Below are 20,088 nucleotides of genomic sequence, written 5' to 3'. Positions count from 1 at the left end.
TTAAAACCTTTATTAACCTTTTAGCTCTTTATTATCTGTTTATTCTGATGCGCACTTTTTACTCATACCGTTCTGTCTGTCTGTCTGTCTGTCTGTCTGTCTGTCTGTCTGTCTGTCTGTCTGTCTGTCTGTCTGTCTGTCTGTCTGTCTGTCTGTCTGTCTGTCTGTCTGTCTGTCTACAGTATACCTCTCTCTGTATATTTCATTGTGTGCTCGTTGGCAGAGGGTTCATCACCTGTTCATATTGGGTATGTGGTGACGTCATGTAGCGTAATGCCAATGTCAGGACAGGTGAAGTATTCTCATCATGACATGCTTTTGTTTGCTCAAGTCTTATTGATAGATTGATTTATTTCTTTTTTTTTTTCATTGACAAAAATATAAACCATGAGTCACACCATGACGGACAAGGCCAGGCTTTGTCCTGTGGTGGATGATTAGGCATGGCGTGTATCGATGTGCTTCTGTTTGCTTGCACAAGTAGTTGGCTTATGTCAATAATAGAGTTCCCCCTGTTGCATTGTCGACTGTAAATTACCGCCCGGGGTGTGTGTGTGCATGTGTGTGTGTGTGTGTGTGCGCGTGTGCGTGTGCGTGAGATGGAGAGACAGTTTGTCTGTTGGTTGAGATGTTTAATCTTAATTTACAGTAATTATTGCTTTCGTTTTCGTTCCCTTTTGCTCGCTCTATGTCTCTGTCTGCGTGGACTAGTTTTATTCCTGAAATGTCAACAGAGGTTTGCACTGTAGTAGTACAACTTATTGAAAGCAAACTATAGCCTTCATCACACACACACACACACACCCACACACACACACACACACACACACACACACACACACACACACACACACACACACACACACACACACACACACACACACACACAGTCTCGTGCACCACCACTCCATTGAAGTACAGCACACAGCTGTGCTCTCGTGGAAAGCAGCTGTGTATGAACGCACGCACGCACACACGCACGCACAAACGCACACACACACACACACACACACACACACACACACACACACACACACACACACACACACACACTGTATCACAACAGACAAGGCAAAGCTTTGTCCTATAGTGTGTGATTAGGGATGGTGGAATTGGAAGGGAAAAGAACAGCAAGAGAGTGAGTGTGAACGAGAGAGAGTTGAGGGAGTGAGGCAAAAGCTTTTGGGATGTACAGTACTTAAAACAGTGTGTGCGTGTGTGTGTGTGGTGAATAGTGAGGAGTGGTCAATGGGATGCTAGATGCGAAAGAGAACAAAGCAACCTATGTAGAGGGAGACGTGCTTAGTTGAGCTGCATTTTTACCGCCCTCCGGTGGAGACAGAGTGACATACAGACAGACAGATTAACAGACCGCCTCATTATAATTGTTTTTGCATTCGCTTTGCACGGCTCAACGATGGAAATCCCAGTAGCAGGAGAGAGAAACACAGAGTTTAGTGAGGTCATCTGTCTCAGAGAGGAGAGGTGAAGCATGTGGCTGCAGCTTAACCCACTTCAACCCTAGCGTCCCTATTCTGGGGTGAATAAATAGCAGATCTGCAAGCATGCGTCGCAATGCGACACATTGTGAGCTTGTAGAATAGATTTTTTGTTGAGGGAATGAAGTAGAGCGCCAATATAGAGCCCTGGGGAACCCCAGTCAGTATATTGGGTTCAAGTGGTTTAATACATTATAATCATCTATTTCTATTAAATTCAAAAGGCAACATGGGAACCATACGTTTACATTGCCAAAGCAATTGTGCAATAAAAAGAAACCAATAAATGTATGTACAATCTCTCTCTCTCTCTCTCTCTCTCTCTCTCTCTTCATGTGGTTCATGTGGTTCATGTGGTTACCAGAGCTTGTAAATCAATAGAATTTGACAGTACATAATGCACATATTTTATTTTACTGTATACAGTATCCCCCTAACGGCAACCATTAACCCTCTCTCTCTCTCTCTCTCTCTCTCTCTCTCTCTCTCTCTCTCCTCCACACAGAGAATGACGCCATGTTGGGCCCAGAGCTGTTCAAGGAGTTCAGGAACTTTAGCACCTTCCTATTGGACCGCTCCACTGGCATGCTGTTTATGGGTGGCAAGGACGCCATTTTGGCTGTTGACACTACCAACCTGAACCGAAAACCACTCGCGGTGAGCACTGTGTGTGTTGTGTGTGCGCGTGTGCGTGTGTGTGTGTGTGGGTGTGTGTGTGTGTGGGTGTGGAATTACATATTTCTTTACATGTTGCATAATTAACTTGCTGTGATGTGTTGAACTTTTCAACTGCACACAGTTACAGGTCATGAGGTTAAAGCTGTAATTTGTTTGTGAATACAATGTTATTTTCATACACGAGTATGTTAAGCAAGGGATAATGAACAATGAGCCGGTCATAAAAACATAAACCCATAACAGTGATAAGATCTTAATCACCCTGAAGGGGTTTATTTCTCAATATTGACCACTGTTTATTATCCCACTTACTACACGGATGCTTAATAAATATACTGTTGCTTTCGGTAAAGAAAGTAGTCCATTAGATGATGCAAGGTCTCTCCAGTGCAATGCAGTCGACTTGCAAAATGTTGATCAAATATGCATCAGGATTCTGTTACTGCAGGGGCTACCCGATGGCAGATAGCCGAATGATTAGATACACAGTGTCTTCTACAGCGTGTCCCTGGACTCAAATGTTCTCAAAAACATTCCTAAAGGTGCGTTCAGACTTGGATGGTTAGAGCGGCGTCATTACATACAAAGTCAATGCAAAGACGAGAATTGCGCGAACGGGCACGGCGCGACCTGGTGCGGTACAAACAGGACGAACCGAGGTGAATATATATTCAGGTCTGAACGCAGCTTTAGTGTACTGTTGAGCTGCACAATGACATTGTGTGTTTAATTCCATGGCCGCCGCGTTGGACACGGCAAGAAACAAGCAATGCTAACTGATATCATCCAGGTGTGCAGTCCATGTCTGTAACAACGGACCGCTGGGTCATAAGCAGCATGCAGCATTCAATAACTGGTATTTGTAGTCGGTCTCCCTGCTCTTCCATTGAGACATTTAGTGCCTGTAGTCAGCTAGGACCACTACTGGTTATTGGTATTGCATGAAGGTCAAAGGGCAATTGATCCTCTGCCCAAATGGGCTTTCCATTAATGGCTCAACAACCCAGGTTCCAATATGATGTAAAAGTTACAGATTGCAGCTTTAACTCGTTGACGTACGTGACTGACATCCTGTCTGATTCTCTGTTTGTGTGAATCTCAAGATTAAATGGGATGTTCCAGAGGAGAAGAGGAGGTCCTGTGTGACGAAGGGCAAAACGGAGGTGAGAACCGTGTGTGTGTGTGTGTGTGTGTGCGTGTGCGTGTGCGTGTGCGTGTGCGTGTGCGTGTGCGTGTGCGTGTGCGTGCGTGCGTGCGTGCGTGCGTGCGTGCGTGCGTGCGTGCGTCACTGAACCACTCCCTTTCCACATGTAGGGAGTGGCTGTTGTGCATAAAAATGTATAGCAGCAGATGATTGAATGTCTTCTGTACACTACTGTGCTTTTGGAACCATTCAGAGGATGAGGGTTCAGTGAAGATCACATGTTACTCCTTATTGAACCATTCAGAGGATGAGGGCTCAGTGAAGATCACATGTTACTCCTTATTGAACCATTCAGAGGATGAGGACTCAGTGAAGATCACATGTTACTCCTTATTGAACCAATGAGAGGATGAGGACTCAGTGAAGATCACATGTTGTTCCTTATTGAACCATTCAGAGGATGAGGGCTCAGTGAAGATCACATGTTACTCCTTATTGAACCATTCAGAGGATGAGGACTCAGTGAAGATCACATGTTACTCCTTATTGAACCATTCAGAGGATGAGGGCTCAGTGAAGATCACATGTTGCTCCTTATTGAACCATTCAGAGGATGAGGGCTCAGTGAAGATCACATGTTACTCCTTATTGAACCAATGAGAGGATGAGGGCTCAGTGAAGATCACATGTTACTCCTTATTGAACCATTCAGAGGATGAGGGCTCAGTGAAGATCACATGTTACTCCTTATTGAACCATTCAGAGGATGAGGGCTCAGTGAAGATCACATGTTACTCCTTATTGAACCATTCAGAGGATGAGGGTTCAGTGAAGATCACATGTTACTCCTTATTGAACCAATGAGAGGATGAGGGCTCAGTGAAGATCACATGTTACTCCTTATTGAACCATTCAGAGGATGAGGGTTCAGTGAAGATCACATGTTTCTCCTTATTGAACCATTCAGAGGATGAGGGCTCAGTGAAGATCACATGTTACTCCTTATTGAACCATTCAGAGGGGGAGGGCTCAGTGAAGATCACATGTTACTCCTTATTGAACCATTTAGAGGATGAGGGTTCAGTGAAGATCACATGTTACTCCTTATTGAACCATTCAGAGGATGAGGACTCAGTGAAGATCACATGTTGCTCCTTATTGAACCATTCAGAGGATGAGGGCTCAGTGAAGATCACATGTTGCTCCTTATTGAACCATTGAGAGGATGAGGGCTCAGTGAAGATCACATGTTGCTCCTTATTGAACCATTGAGAGGATGAGGGCTCAGTGAAGATCACATGTTGCTCCTTATTGAACCATTCAGAGGATGAGGGCTCAGTGAAGATCACATGTTGCTCCTTATTGAACCATTCAGAGGATGAGGGCTCAGTGAAGATCACATGTTGCTCCTTATTGCCAACACCCTTCATGTCATTAACCACTTTCAGCCTGGCATGTGATGGTTGAAAGTGACACTGTGACAGTCCCTATTTTGGGCATGTCTGATGTCATTATAGGCAAAGATTTTCAGCTAAATTCAAAACATTTACTGTGCATTTTTATGTTAATAGAGCAAATGTCAGATCTACAAGCTCACAATGCATCACGTTGCAACGAGTAGTTACAGTATGAGTTGAACGGCTATAGGATTGCTCTTTTTTGGAGCTTAAGGGGTTAACCTGCCCCGACAAGGAAGGAGATGGACTATTATCCACAAATAGGAAGACCTCGGGTGAACTTGGAAACGTATCAATACTCCCCAAAAACCCAGAGCTGGCCGGTTGTTTGTGTCTGGCATCGCTTGTTATTGATAGTGTAGACTAGACTGAAGTTGTGCTTGTCTTCAGATAGGCTGCCTTATTCTGAAAACAAAACCTTATATATACTGGCCTTAGAAGGGCCTTTAGCTGCGTGCCGTTACCGTATCGCAGTGCATGTTTATGTGTATAAGCCTATGGTCCGCACAGCTGGTGGCCTTAAAATGTAACTTTCAGAGGCTTACAGATTGCAGGGAAAGTCACAATGCTGTTCATTGTCTGCATCTAGAAGTCACCTGCCAAAGGATATAAACCCTGATGTCCTCAACACATGATGGCCTCTGTGATGTCAGAGTCTTATGGATTAATTCAAATTGAATTTAGACGTTTCAAGTAGAGCACAAGTAGAGTGTGTGTGTGTGTGTGTGTGTGTGTGTGTGTGTGTGTGTGTGTGTGTGTGTGTGTGTGTGTGCGTGTGCGTGTGCGTGTGTGAGTTCGAGAGCGACGGCCTGAGACATGATCCCTATCATTAGGACAAGAAAGTTCTGGGACTCAAGCCAAGACCATATCTGGAGCGTGTGTGTGTGTGTGTGTAGGTTCAGTAACGTCTATGGATTCATCATTTCATTACATGCAGAATACTGTACAGCCTAGGCTTTGATCCTCATTATGCAGACTCCGTTCCGTGCGTGCAGAAGTAGAAGACAGCAGAATAATCATATTTGTTATGCTCTCTTCTGCTGATCCATTGTTTTTCCCATACTCTTTTGTTCAAGAGCTGAATACCATCCTGAAATAGATTTTTACTTTACTGAAGCGGCAAGCGACGTGAGACTAAGGAAGGGCAGTGGATATTGCTCTTTCCTGATATTGAGAGAGAGAGAGAGAGAGAGTGAGATTGAATGAGAGAGAGATGGAAAGAGAGACAAAGAGAGAGAGAGAGATAGACAGAGGTGTGTGCGTGCGCGCGCACACACACACACACATACACACAGACACACACGCGCGCGCACACACACACACACACACACACACACACACACACACACACACACACACACACACAGACACACTAGACTCTGACTAGAGAAAGAGAGAGACAGACAGGCAGAGAGAGAGAGACAGACACGCAGAGAGAGAGAGACAGGGGAGAGGGGAAATGGAGGCCTTGCAGGAGAGATACAGGAAGAAGCGATGGAGACATGCTGATTAGGAAGACAACACAAATGACTCGGCGAGACTCAACAGGATGCTACAGTACCTTACAGCTGACCCAGAGAGGGAGAGAGGACTGTGGCCTGTACATCTCGCTGTGCGACACATTAGTACGACTAAGCATACATTATGGATGTGTGTTTATCCTAAGATTGTTCATTCACACACAGCACCCTCAAGCCCTATCCTTGCATACGCACGCACGCACACCTCCTCTTGTTTTTCTCCCTTTCTGCCTTCCTCTCTCTATCCCTCTCCTCCACACCTCTCTTTCTTTCTTCCACTTGCCTCCCTTTCTCTCTGGTACATATCTTTCTCCTTCTCTCTCCCCCCTTTTTCAGCCCCCCTCTCCCCAGCTGTCCAGTGGGTCATCAAGCAGGGGGGTGACTGGAGGCCAAGAGCCAGGCTGATGTAGGGTGATGGTGACTTGAACATCCGAGGACAACCGTGTCCCCTGGGGTGGGGAGTTTGTGGGCGGGGGTGGGTTTGACTCAAGGCTGGAGCTCAGCCAGGGAGACAGGAGAGGCCTGCCACACTGGAGTGGACACACACACACACGCGCACACGCACACAACCTGCATGCACATACTTCCAGAGAAACCTGAGTCATCTTTTCGTTCATGGTTGCCATGAAATGAACTTGGTGGTAATTTTCCACAACTGTGTGTGTGTGTGTGTGTGTGTGTGTGTGTGTGTGTGTGTGCGTGTGCGTGTGCGTGTGTGTGTGTGTGTGTGTGCGTGTATGTGCGTGTGTGATGGAGGGTGGGTGGTCTTGTCTCGTAGCAGTGGGGGTCTCGTATGTCTCCTTCAGCAGTGGGGGTCTCCAGTTTCCTATCAGAATCATTGATATTGCGTTAGTTCCCAGAATCCACTTGTGCCAGTCTCGCAGAGGTCACAGTGACTTTGAGCTTTATTGTCATGTTGAAACATACAGTCTAAAAAAAGGAGAAAAAAAAATAAACATCCTAGCGTACCTCTTCTGGGCATGTCAAATGAAATTAGGTGAACATTCAGCCAAAATACCAGATCTAGAATCTAGAAAGCAGAAGCTTGAGACACTGTGTGAGCTTGTAGATCAGCTATTTTCTGCGAAGAGATTTGGTGTAGAGGGGAAAAAAGAATGCTTCATTTTGGAATGCCTTATGAATTCCCGAAGTCTTATAGACAAACATTGTGACATTTTTTGTTGAATATGTAACTTAATTGTGTTTGCACTTTCATTGTGTTGCTGCTTGCAGCATACTTGTCCTATTTAATGGGTTTAGCTTGGTTGTTGTGTGTATCAACCCGGACAGGGGAGGATGTTGCACCGTCGGACCGTATAAATGTGACACTTCGCCTTGTTTACAGCATTTAAAACGCTGACGAAGGCCCTTGGCCGAAACGAGTTTGTTGTGTTGCTGCTTGCATTTCCCATTTAAGATGAAACAATAAAGTGCCTTAAAGGACTACTCCGTGAGTGCTGGTATTCTCCTTCTAAAGTGTTTCCTGACCGTGCACTCGGTAAAATGTTCCGAGAGATTGAGACAGTTGGAGTTGTGCGTGCTTCCTTCTTTTTGAAATCATTTTGGATTGAAGCCTTTTTGGCCAAACTAAAGTTTTCTTTTCCTTTTTAATAAGATGAATGCATCAAAATATTATAGCTTATATATTATGGGATAAATTAACTGATCGCAAACCAGATCTTTGTTTGTTTGCTTGCCTGTTTAGTACATTTATAAACACCAAGGTCACGGTGGAGATCAACCATGGTGCAGATGCACTGAAACTATGACTAATAAAGATTACAGATATTAGATTGCAATATTATAATGCTACAAATTAAAGGATCATTCCAAGGAAACTTTTGTGAACTTTTCATCTCCTAGGGGAGGAAGGCTCAAAAGTCATCTGTGGTCCTTTGTCTCCCCCTACAGATGGACTGTAACAACTACATACGCCTGCTGGAATTCCTGGGGGATGGACGCGTCTACGCCTGTGGCACCTTTGCATTCGATCCCCAGTGTGCCTTTCTTGTAAGTGTGTGTGTGTGTGTGTGTGTGTGTGTGTGTGTGTGTGTGTGTGTGTGTGTGTGTGTGTGTGTGTGTGTGTGTGTGTGTGTGTGTGTGTGTGTGTGTGTGTGTGTGTGTGTGTGTGTGTGTGTGTGTGTGTGTGTGTGTGTGTGTGTGTGTGTGTGTGTGTGTGTGTGTGTGTGTTAAGAATCAAGAATAAAGAGGGGTTTATTTGTCACTCACTCATACAGGAAACAGTGAAATGTTAGTGGGACATGCAGTATATAAAGACTGCTATAAGACAACAATAGACAAGATAATATGTAAGATTAAATTCATTTTAAAGTACAGGCAAGGACGGCAAGTATGGTAAAAAATCACACCCGTGTGAACTGAGTGGTGTAAGGTCTTATATATTCTGTCTGACGTAATGAAATCATGTCTGACGTAATGAAATCACACCCGGGTGAACAGGGTGAACATAGCAACCATGCTCATTTTTTCTGCACAGACTAACAAAGCCATGAAATCACACCCGGGTGAACAGGGTGAACATAGCAACCATGCTAATTTTTTCTGCACTAACAAAGCCAGTTGTAGGAAAATAAAACTCATTGGGAATGTGCAGAATAAAGAGGGGGAATGTGCGTGCGTGTATTTCTTTGTGTGTGCATGTGGGTTGTGGGATGAGCTGAAAATGAATCTGCCATGAACCCACACTGAACCCACACATTGCCTCTGTTGTGTTCTTCCCCTCCACCAGGAGCTGTCTAGCTTCTCTCTGGAGAAAGCGGAGGATGGAGGAGTGAGGATGGAAACGGGGAAGGGGAAGTGTCCCTTTGAGCCCAGTCAGCACTACACCGCCGTCATGGCAGGTAAACACACAAGGCTGGGAGCTTAATGAAACTGATTGCTATGTTGGTTGGTTGGTTGGTTAGTTGGTTGATAGATACAAGGGTTCCCAAACCTCTCAGGCCACAACCTCCCAAAATAATCATGATTTGAGCTGGGAACCCGGACCCCCCACCCTGACAAGAACTTGGAATTATCCCTTTGCTAAACCCCACCCCAAAAGTGATTGTCCAATGCCAATCCAAATAGTTTAGCAACCGTTGCTATACCGAGCAAGCTTTCGTCACCTCATAGCTCTGACCGTGTTATTTTGTGTGTGTGCGTGTGTGCGTGTGTGTGTGTGTGTGTGTGTGTGTGTGTGTGTGCATGTGCGTGTGCTTGCATGTATGTGTGTTAGGTGGGATCCTGTACACTGCGGCCACTAGCAACTTCCTGGGAACGCTGTTCGACATCTCCAGGGCCACGGGTCCAGAGCAGGAACGCATCCGCACTGAGCGATCCATCAACTGGCTCAGTGGTGAGACTCTCTCTCTCTCACACACACACACACACACACACACACACACACACACACACACACACACGCAGTGGTGGAAAAGGTGCTCACATTTTTTACTTACCGGTAAGTCAAAGTATCAATACTGCAATGTAGAAATACTACAAGTAAAAGTGGTGGTTCAAAATGTACTTGAGTAACAGTACATCGGCTATTTTAAATTGGTCTAAATGAATATAGGGCTGAACTGAAGTGGTTAATGTATGTTTTTTTTTAAATAATCAAAATTATTAAAAGTAATTAGTAACTAAAGTATTCAAATAAATGTAGTGGAGTAAAAGTACATACCTCAAAATTGTACTTAAGTACAGTACTTAAGTAAATGTACTTAGTTACTTTCCACCACTGCGTGTAAAAACAACAACACTGGACTGGTTGTTGATGAGGACAGTAGAGAAGTGACCATTTTGGAAGGGGCATGTACATTTGACCACAGTCTGGAAGATGCTTAAGTACCAACGTCTTAAGGATGCTATTATACAGCTTGGCTACAAATGTAAACTACTTGTGTTCATATTTGGAAGCCTCAGTAATGTCCATAAATCAGTTGTGAGGGGCCTGCCCAAACCGAGAGCTAAGTCATTGGCAAAATTCTGTTCAGTGTCTGTAATAATTGGCAGTCGCCATATATGGAGAAGGCGATGCTTCCTGTACCCGTGATCTGTATCCTGAAGCACTTGTGCATTTACTATTGTTTGTGTTCAAGAATTTCATGTGAATGCAAATAAAGATGTTAAAAATGTGTGTTTGACAGATCCAGAGTTTGTGAGTTCAGCCTTTATAGAGCACAACAGAGACAACAACCCAACCGGAGACGATGACCAGATCTACTTCTTCTTTACTGAGGTGGCCAAAGAATACGACCTCTACACCAAGGTCAAAGTTCCCAGGGTCGCACGAGTCTGCAAGGTAACATTTGTGTGTGTGTGTGTGTGTGTGTGTGTGTGTGTGTGTGTGTGTGTGTGTGTGTGTGTGTGTGTGTGTGTGTGTGTGTGTGTGTGTGTGTGTTAATATTGTGTGGAAATATGTCACAGAGTGCACATTTTTACCTGACCCACCTATGTTGTCAAGGTCAAATGTCAAATAAGGTCAAAAATCTTTTTTGACCTGAGCTAGAATCCTATCCATTAGGGGGTCAGAATGACTTATTTTCCAATATCTCAGAAGAGACACTAGAGGGCAGAAGGGTACAGCTTGAATTTTAAATAAGGCCAGATTTAAAGCTCTGTGTGCGTGTGCACATACACACACTGCTGCATGCTGGCATAACATTCAAACCTCTCTGTGTGTGTTCATCAGTCTGACATTGGGGGAATGAAGACTCTACAGCGACGGTGGACCACCTTCCTCAAGGCCCAGCTGGTGTGTGAGGACAAAGCCAGCGGTCAACGCTACAACATCCTCACCGACGTGTTCACCACGCAACACACGCCCGGAGACCCCCGCAGCACACACTTCTACGGCCTGTTCACCTCCCAATGGTAAACAGAGGGGAGAGTCCAGCTTATTAATTTCCATTTCATCGCACGATGCAATGCCTCATTGAAAATCTATTTTTGTTGTACTACAGACTGGAGTATATACATTTAGTATCAAATGTATCACTTTTTGACTCATGGTATACTTGAAAAGCAATGAATTCATTCATTTCTGTATGAAAAACATGAACTGTGTCTACCTATCTACCTGAAAAAATTGCCCATAGAGAAAAGATTGATTTGAATTTGAATATTGTGTTGTCGTTGGATATGATTTTGTTCACAATTTCATGCTGTATAGATGTTGGTACGATAGGAGAGATAACAGGCAAAATAACAATTATACTACATTCTCTAATTGTGTAGACTTCTTGTAAAGTAAGTAATGCAGATGTTTAACAATAACTTAAATCTTGAGAGCGTATAATGAAACCAAATGGACCCGTACGGGTCTATTTGGTTTCATTTTACGCTCTCAAGAGTTAAAGATCTATAAGGGTCCATTTGGTTACCAACTCTCCATCATTTAGCTGGGGACCACCTGGAACATCCTCAGGGACCACTGGTGGTCCAAAACCACTGCTTTACAGGTACTGTAGTAAAATGATGTTAAAATGTCTCCTATTCAGTCTCTCTCCCTCTGACTATGTGTTCCTGTAGGGAGAGTGAGCAGCTGTCAGCCGTGTGTGTGTTCAGCCTATCAGACATCAGTAAAGTGATGGACGGTTCCTTCAAAGAGCTGAAGAAGACCTGTGAGAACTGGATGAACCCTGAGCCTGTCCCCACACCCCGCCCCGGACAGGTAACGAACCACACGTGATTAGCAAGACTGAAACAGGTCAATATATGGAGTAGGTGACTGCACGTTTGCAGCTAAAAATAGACAGATTTATACAAAGATAAATCAGCCCATAAATCCAAACAGAAATTGCATCTGATTGCATTAAACTACGTTAAACGACATTAAACTCACTTTGCCACTCGATATGCCACTCACTTTATGCTTGCACATACACTCTATTTCAAACATTGGAATCTCTGTTTTCAATCACCTTCTATCCTTTGTAATTCACTAATTGTTTATGTTTTTCTGTCCACCCAGTGTCTGAACAACGCACTAAAGGCAGAAGGTTTCGAGTCGTCGCTGAAACTGCCTGACAAGGTGCTGACCTTCATGAGGGACCACCCCCTGATGGAGAACAGCGTCATCTCTGCTCCCCTGCTGGTCCGCAGAGGAATCACGTACACCAAGCTGGCTGTGACGCTCGCAGAGAGCGAGGAGGAACGCAAAGGAGCCGTGCTGCACCTCGGAACCGGTGAGACAATAGGGATGGACGGATGGAAAGACATTGTGGGAGAATTAATTGTAAGGTTGGAGGGAGTCAGAAGTCAGAGATTGAGGGGATTGGATGGGAAGAAGGAGAGGTTGGGATGGAAGGAGAGGAGAGACAAAGTCTGAATATATACTTAAATGGGAAATGCTGTATGTGTGTTGCAGACCATGGGGAGCTCCACCGGGTGGCAGTAGTGCGCCACAAATCAACATTACTGCAAGAGATCCCTCTGTTTACTGCCCAGGAACCAATTAATAACATCCTGCTGTATAAGGTTAGAACGCACGCACGCACGCATGCACACACACACACACACACACACTCACACACACACACTTCCAAAATGTGCAACATCCTTTAAACATAATTAATAATTTAATTAATTCGTTAATGCTCTCTTTCTCTGTCTGTCTGTCCGTCTGTCTGTCTCCTCCAGGGTAAGGCTCTGGTGGGTTCATCATTGTCTCTGGCTGTTGTCCAGGCAGAGGGCTGTTCTCTCTACAACAGCTGTGAGGTGTGTGCCCGGGCCAGGGGTCTGGGCTGCGTGTGGGGGGCCAAGGAAGGAGCCTGCAGGCCCACCATGACTGAGTGAGTAATGCACGCACACACGCACGCACGCACGCACACAGATTAGAGTAGAGTAGAGTAGAGTAGACGATGGCATCCACAGAGGAGAGAAAGAACAACTACATTTCAACACAATTTAACTGAAAAAGAGAAATGCAAACGTCCAAAGAGAAAGAACCACGAAGAAGACAAAAGCAACAGGTGGGTTTTTAGATGTGTGAACTCACTTGAATATATTCACATGTTCACATCCATTCTGTGCATTGTCTCTGTCCAGGCCAGGTCCCGGTGACGAGGTCGAGGATGCTTTGAAGAGGTGTAACAGCGGAGAAGGTAAAAGTCCTTACAATATTCACTTAGTTGATGATGTGACCAGTGGTTTTCAACCAGTGGTCTGGGGACCGGGGGTTCGAGGTGGTCCCCAGCTAAATGATGGAGAGTTGGTAACCAAATAAACCCTTATAGATCTTTAACTCTCGAGTTACATTTTTGTTAAACATCGATATTACAGAAGTCTACACAATTAGAGAATGTAAAAGAATTGTTACTTTGATCAACGTTTGCCAGTTATCTCTCCTATTGTACCACATCAATACAGCATGGAGTTGTGGACAAAATCGTATCCGTACGCCAACAAAATATTCTTTGGTTTTGGGTCTGAGAGGCTAAATCTCATCTAATCCGTGGCTCAAATGCCCAATAAATAATGGTTGAAAACCACTGGTCTAAACAAGAAACACTGAACTTGAACAATACAGAGAACTGCTTGGTTTGAATGTTGCTGAATATATGAACGTTCTCCTCCTCCTCTTCCTCCTGCAGGGCGCTGCGCCCCCGCCATCAGGGAGGTGCGCGTGTCGCTGGGTCTGCGTCTCCTGCTGCCCTGTGTCCAGGTGTCTCCCAGGCCCTGCAGCTGGGAGCATCCTCCACACAGACACACCAGGCAGCACCACTCTGACCTGGAGGTGACGGTCACGGAGGACAACCTGGGGGACTACGTCTGTACATGTCAGGTACGCAGGACCAGAGGTTGCTAGTGCGATTCGCCCAGACCCATTGTGCTCTCCCCTCCCGTCTCCTCTCCTCTGTGGATGTGTCTCTAAAGGTGGCCTTACACTAGCCGATAATCGGGCATTTGAAATCTGACAGCACCACACACTACAGGATAATCGGAGCGAGGCCGAGCAGATATCAAACATTCTTGATGTTGATCGGGCCGATCCCGATCGCGCGCGGGGGGTGCGCGATTGAGTCGGGCACCCCCCGAGCGTAAAAAATGCCCGATTATCGGCTAGTGTAAGGCCACCTTAAGTCAACATTTTAACCACTTTCAACCTAGCGTCCCTATTTTGGGATCATCATCGTAGACAAAAAAATATATATCATTGGTTTATTTTGTTTTGTTTTTTTTCCTGTCAATATGGGATGTACAGTATTTTAAATATCATTTCCATGGACAACAAGAATGAACTGGGGTGCATGTGAGCAGTGCGAGTGTTTCCCTCTCCCTATTCTGGGGGCGAACGGTCAGCAGAATGCTCACAAAGCATCGCACTGTTTTCAGTGAAGATAATTTGGTGTAGAGGGAAAAAAGGGGAAATGGCGTAGACCAGTGGTTTTCAACCTTTTTCATATTAAGGCCCATCATTTATTTGGCATTTGAGCCACGGACCACAATTTGATGTGATTTAGCCTCGCAGATCCAAAACTAAAGAATATTTTGTTATCGTTGGATAAGATTTTGTCCACAATTCCATGCTGTATTGATGTGGTAACATAGGAGAGATAACAAGCAAATGTTGATTAAAAAAAAAGAAAATCTACATTCTCTAATTGTGTGTAGACTTCTTGTAAATTAAATAATGCAGATGTTTAACAATAATTTAACTCTTGAGTGTAAAAATTAAATCAAATGGACCCGTAAGGGTTAGTTTGTTCTCATTTTATACTGTCAAGAGTTAAAGATCTAATCGGGGTCCATTTGGTTACCAACTCTTCATCATTTAGCTGGGAACCACATGGAACCCCCTCAAGGACCACTGGTGGTACAACACTGGTGTAGACGGAAATGGCCACTAGGGGGACTCCGGTCACCTTAAGTACGCTTTACTTGGTTGCCTTTGTATAAACACAGTTGTAGTCATTCTGTCCCCTCTCCTCTTCTACCCCAGGAGGCGGGGCCAAGCATCAGAGACGCCTCCCCGTGTCGCAGAGCGGCCTATTTCCTGACTCTAGAAAGTCCCAGTGTGGGCGGAGCAGTGGCGTTGGGCGGAGGGCGACACGTGTTGGCCATCTACATCCTGTGCTTCAGCATGGGGGTCCTGATCGGCGGATTCCTCCTCCACTTCCTGACCACCAGGCAACGCGCCGGCGTCGGCCACCAGGCCAGGCTGCCGGACAATTCCCTGTCGTCCGAGAAGGGGCGGGACTTGCTGGGTTCCTCGGCCACGCCCCAGTCCCCCAGCAGTGCCAGCCTGCTGTCCGATGGGTTCCCTCTGACGGAGAAGCGTAACGGCACCGCCACCACCACCACCACCACCACCACGCTGCACAGTAACCAGGGCAACGGCGGTCACCACGGCAACAACAATTACAACCCGCTCCATGGCAGCAGTAGCATCCCGGGCAACGGCCACGGGAACACCATGTACTCCAGCGGCGACTTCAGCATGAGCAGCGGAGGGCTCAGGTTCCCCTCGGACATCTTATCGGCCGACATACTGGACGCCAGGACTGGGGAGAGGGAGCGGGGGAGACCCGAGGGGGGAGAGAGGGAGGCGGGCGAGGGGGGCGAGGAGGACGGGGGACTGGAGGTGGAGCTGGCCATGCCCATGTACAAGTCACCGGCGCCGCTGGCCCGGTGCGAGGAGAGTTCAATATGAAGGCCATCGGACGCCTTACCCGACCGCACGAGCACCACGGGATGAATACGCCAATCGAGGTTCAGCTTTCACCCAGAGCTATTTTGACCCTCCCCGATGAATCAAAACTGAAAGCTCACAGGGGAGGGTGCAAAGTGGCCCACCGCACGAAAACGACCGATGCAAAACAGCCGTCCGAAAAATGTCCAGAGGTGGAAGCTGTGGAACGAAGTGTAAAACAGATAACAGAAGTGTAAAAAGTGTATATGAGAGGTTTCTGTTCTAAGCATGTGAGAGCGATACTGCTGTATACTTGTATATCTGTGTATGTACTATTGAGCCCACATTGAATATCAAGCAGACGTGAGACCGTACAGAGAGCTGTGACCCTGAAAGCTCATAGCCAACCGTTATTGGAGAGGTCTGACATAGACTATTTACTGTAGGTCACTCTGTATAAGAGGGCCTGCTTAAATGTGTAAAATATGTACAGTATGTAGAATGTTATGTCAATGTACAGTGTACAGTCTGAAAGACTTGACTGTGAAAAATGGAACTGAGAGTCTACGCGAGAGCATTTAATCCCTTAACTTATAATCAAAGATGAAATGCCTACGTTTGTAGACATGGAAAAGCCATACTAGTTTATCTCCACTCTTGCATACTGTATATTCTCATTCTCTTTCCTCTGTTCCCAAGTTCTCAAGTTTTGCTGAAGTAGCACTTTGTTCCATTGAGTTCTTAAGCCTGATTCAGACTAAGTTGTGCACTGATGTCGCGCACCTAAAATAGCTCACAGTGAGCTTGTAGATTGGCTAGTTCAGGCGCACGACACGACATTGCAACCAAATAAAAATCAGGAATTACGGTCCTTTCAGCGATTAACGCGCCTAGTCATTTATTGATTTTCAATATTTACCTGGGCGCGGTCCCGTGAAATTGTCGCGCGCCTGCTCGTTTTGTGCACACGCCGGCGAGCTCCTCATGAGCAGACCTGTCGTTGATCCAGGCGACGTCTGCGTTAATCGATGCCCGTCCGAAAGTACCTTTAAGCCCCCTCCCCCTCTGTCTTCACTCTGACAAAATGTGCTAACACACATTCTCCTGAGAGCCATGCCAGGGAACCAGAGGTGCCATGGGGGCCTCGGTCTGTGTGCTGCCCAGACAGACTGCACTATGTATGGGGTTGGGGGTGGACAGAGAGGTCTGCCCTCTTGAATCCAGGACATGCAGGCTTTTCATTCACTGTCTGTAGATGAATTCAAATTGCAAAGACCACCACACTGGCCTGGGCCATAAAGGTCAAAGGTGAAGGTTCGAGATCACTCCATAAAACCCATGTGGAAACCCTGTGATGCACTGCATGCAGATCGGATGAAGTTAATATTCATTGATACAGAAGAGACTTTCAGAAAGAATATGCTCCTCTGAAATGGGAAGAATAAATGACAGATCGTCTGTCAATGGACCTTACCAGATACATGGACACAGATCGTCTGTCAATGGACCTTACCAGATACATGGACACAGATCGTCTGTCAATGGACCTTACCAGATACATGGACACCGACACCTTGTGCTACAACTGAGGACTTCAAGTAAATAGTTAAAAAGGAAAAAAAAGAAATCCAAATGTCTTGTATTAGTTTTTGTTCTGTTTTTATTTTTGGTAATAAACTCTGAAAATGTTCCTGAAAACCTGGTATTAATCTTCCTGTATACCAGAGAGAAGAGTTCAGCTACAAGAGCTGAACCTTCAAATAATAGCATTTAGAAAACGTGTGGTGTGTGTTGGCTGTGTGTTTGTGTATGTATGTGTTTGTAACATTGATTATTCATCAATGTTCATCCATTATTCCACTGTTCACCTCCTCTAATCTGGGAATATGTTTGAAAAGCTCATCTTCAAAAAAAGGCTATAGTCCACTTTGGGATGAAACGTATTTAAATCAAAACCTTACATTTCCTCATTTAATAACTAAAATGTTGAGAATCTGCTCTTTAAATGTTACTGTTATGTTTTTCACTTTTATTATTAATCATAGAAGTGCTATATTTTGTTTTATATACATTTGTTAATATATTGTTAATATTTTTTTAAGCTTAAATGTCGGTTGTTTTCAAATGGTAGATAGCTTATTTTGGATTGTGACCCATGAGATTCAGCACCTGAATGCAAGTGGTACCGTTTAAAAAAAACAAAAAACAAGCATTGTCAAGTAGTGACTATAGTTCAACTCACTGGTGTTTGCTTCAACATTTGAACAATGTGTGCACCTTCAATCTTTGTTGTATCCTGATGAATTACACGTTTATGCGTGTCATTTTACTGTGTTGTCTTTTTCAGTTAACGAAGTGAATGCCATGGTGAGTTATGTACTGGAGTTGCTTGAATAGGCAGAACAGGACAACCAAAGTGGAGTGGATGATGAGAGAGAGAGAGAGGAGGGGGAAGGAATGCCATCTAAATGGAAAGAACTAAGAATGAGGTAAAGAAATAAAAACAAAGATGAAGTGATTTTGCACCAACCTCCTATACTTCTACTGTATACTTTGTATCTCAGTGAAGGAGGCGCGTATATGAAAATACTGTTAATAAATAATGTTCACAATCCAATGAAGTACGAATAGGAGAACAATTATGCATAAGAGATTAATTGCTATTGTATGAGTCAATTGCACTATACGCCCATTTCTATATATTGATATGAAGCAGTAAGGAGCAGTAAACAATGTTTCAGTAGTGAAGACAAGGCCACTACTTGACTTACCTCCTCAATTCCCCTTTAGACAAACAGCTAAAAAGACTGTACAGTACTGTGGGTAGGAGTGTGTGAGCTTGTGTGTGTGGTGGTTTAGGTTATACCCATTTCATTTGTTTCATAAATAAAGGATCTGAAAGAATCCACACATCATCAATGAGGACTTGACCTGCTATCCTTAAAATAAATGTATTTAAATAACAAAATAACTAACATTGATCATTGATTTGGTAAGAAAATGTGGAATGTTTGGCAATTATATCACAGTATATAACCCCCCTCCTTGTTACCAAAGTCAGAGGGCATAATTTTCTTTGTTGAAGTTCTCAGCCCTGTCCTTGTTTTTAAATGGAGTTATTCCTAATATTTTAGATGCAAACGGCGTCAGTTCAATTAATCAACTCTCGCCAATATAGTCATATTTTCTTTCCCACTCATGGCTCAATATCAAGCAAAAAATTGGATGTCAAAGGTCTACAAGTATCCAGTCCACATGGAACATCTACCTTCAAGAGGTTTCACAAGGTTTACACAGTACAGTAACTGATAGGTTTTTTCTAACGTACCTTTTTGAATGTCAATATTTTACCACCTCTGGAGCCTGTTTGTGTGTGTGTGTGTGTGTGTGTGTGTGTGTTTGTGTGTGAGGCCACTTTCTGTACATAAATAAAGCTACCTACCTACCTCCTACAAAATGTATGTGTTATTGAATTTATAAATCTACTTCATACAGAACACTGCTTATTCAAGGAGAAGCATACTTTTGATCTTTTGTGAATTAATATTAACCACCATTAATATGTATCAGTTAGGCCTACTACTTACTGTAATCCCACAGGGGTATCTACTATATGCAAGTCCAGATGATTTTATTTTAATTCATCTTTTTGTTTATTAATATGTCACCTTGTCACCTCCATTATTTGCAAAGCTCTGGTGTTGGGACAGCCCATCACAAGAAACTCTCTCTCTATCTCTAGGTCGTCCTCAGACGAGCCCTCCATCGTCGCTTCCAGTCATTCCGGTTCTCCATACATCTGGTCAGCTCGTTGGTGCTTTGCGCTCCTGCGTCTTTCTTGAGTACATCCACATATGTTAATGTGGGATGTCCTCTTGATCGATGCCCATGTGTTGGTTCCCACAGCACTACTTTGCTGGCTGGCAGTTCTTGATGTCTTTGGCAGTGTCCTGCTAGTCTCATTCTCCTGGCTTCTGGCTCACCAGGGCAGCGGTGGGCAGCGGTGGCCGAACGGTTTGCGGAGCGGTCTTGTTATCGGAAGGTCGCCAGCTCGAATCCCCGGACCGGCACGTTAAAATTACCACCGCTGAAGTGCCCTTGAGCAAGGCATTGAACCCCTACCATGAAATGTTCTATGAGCAGGGTCTGGCTGTAA

The 20,088-nt window shown here is 44.7% G+C and overlaps 1 protein-coding gene across 1 annotated transcript in view; it reads left to right on the top strand.

The window, feature by feature from the left end:
• sema4f (sema domain, immunoglobulin domain (Ig), transmembrane domain (TM) and short cytoplasmic domain, (semaphorin) 4F) overlaps positions 1-17,630 on the top strand; it is a 79,244-nt gene extending 61,614 nt beyond the window's left edge. Inside the window, exons 2-15 of the mRNA XM_079491189.1 lie at positions 2,005-2,156; positions 3,281-3,340; positions 8,210-8,308; positions 9,048-9,159; positions 9,534-9,653; positions 10,447-10,601; positions 10,992-11,173; positions 11,831-11,972; positions 12,273-12,486; positions 12,669-12,778; positions 12,941-13,092; positions 13,349-13,404; positions 13,894-14,084; positions 15,243-17,630. Of these exons, the coding sequence (XP_079347315.1) occupies positions 2,005-2,156; positions 3,281-3,340; positions 8,210-8,308; positions 9,048-9,159; positions 9,534-9,653; positions 10,447-10,601; positions 10,992-11,173; positions 11,831-11,972; positions 12,273-12,486; positions 12,669-12,778; positions 12,941-13,092; positions 13,349-13,404; positions 13,894-14,084; positions 15,243-15,953 (2,456 nt within the window). The 3' untranslated portion in view covers positions 15,954-17,630. The remainder of the gene's footprint in view (positions 1-2,004; positions 2,157-3,280; positions 3,341-8,209; positions 8,309-9,047; positions 9,160-9,533; positions 9,654-10,446; positions 10,602-10,991; positions 11,174-11,830; positions 11,973-12,272; positions 12,487-12,668; positions 12,779-12,940; positions 13,093-13,348; positions 13,405-13,893; positions 14,085-15,242) is intronic.
• Positions 17,631-20,088: the final 2,458 nt, after the last annotated feature.

Source organism: Electrona antarctica (assembly GCF_951216825.1).
Source record: "Electrona antarctica genome assembly, chromosome: 21".
NCBI lineage: Eukaryota > Metazoa > Chordata > Actinopteri > Myctophiformes > Myctophidae > Electrona > Electrona antarctica.
Note: the sequence above shows the minus strand (reverse complement) of the source record. Positions and strands in the feature narration are given on the sequence as shown.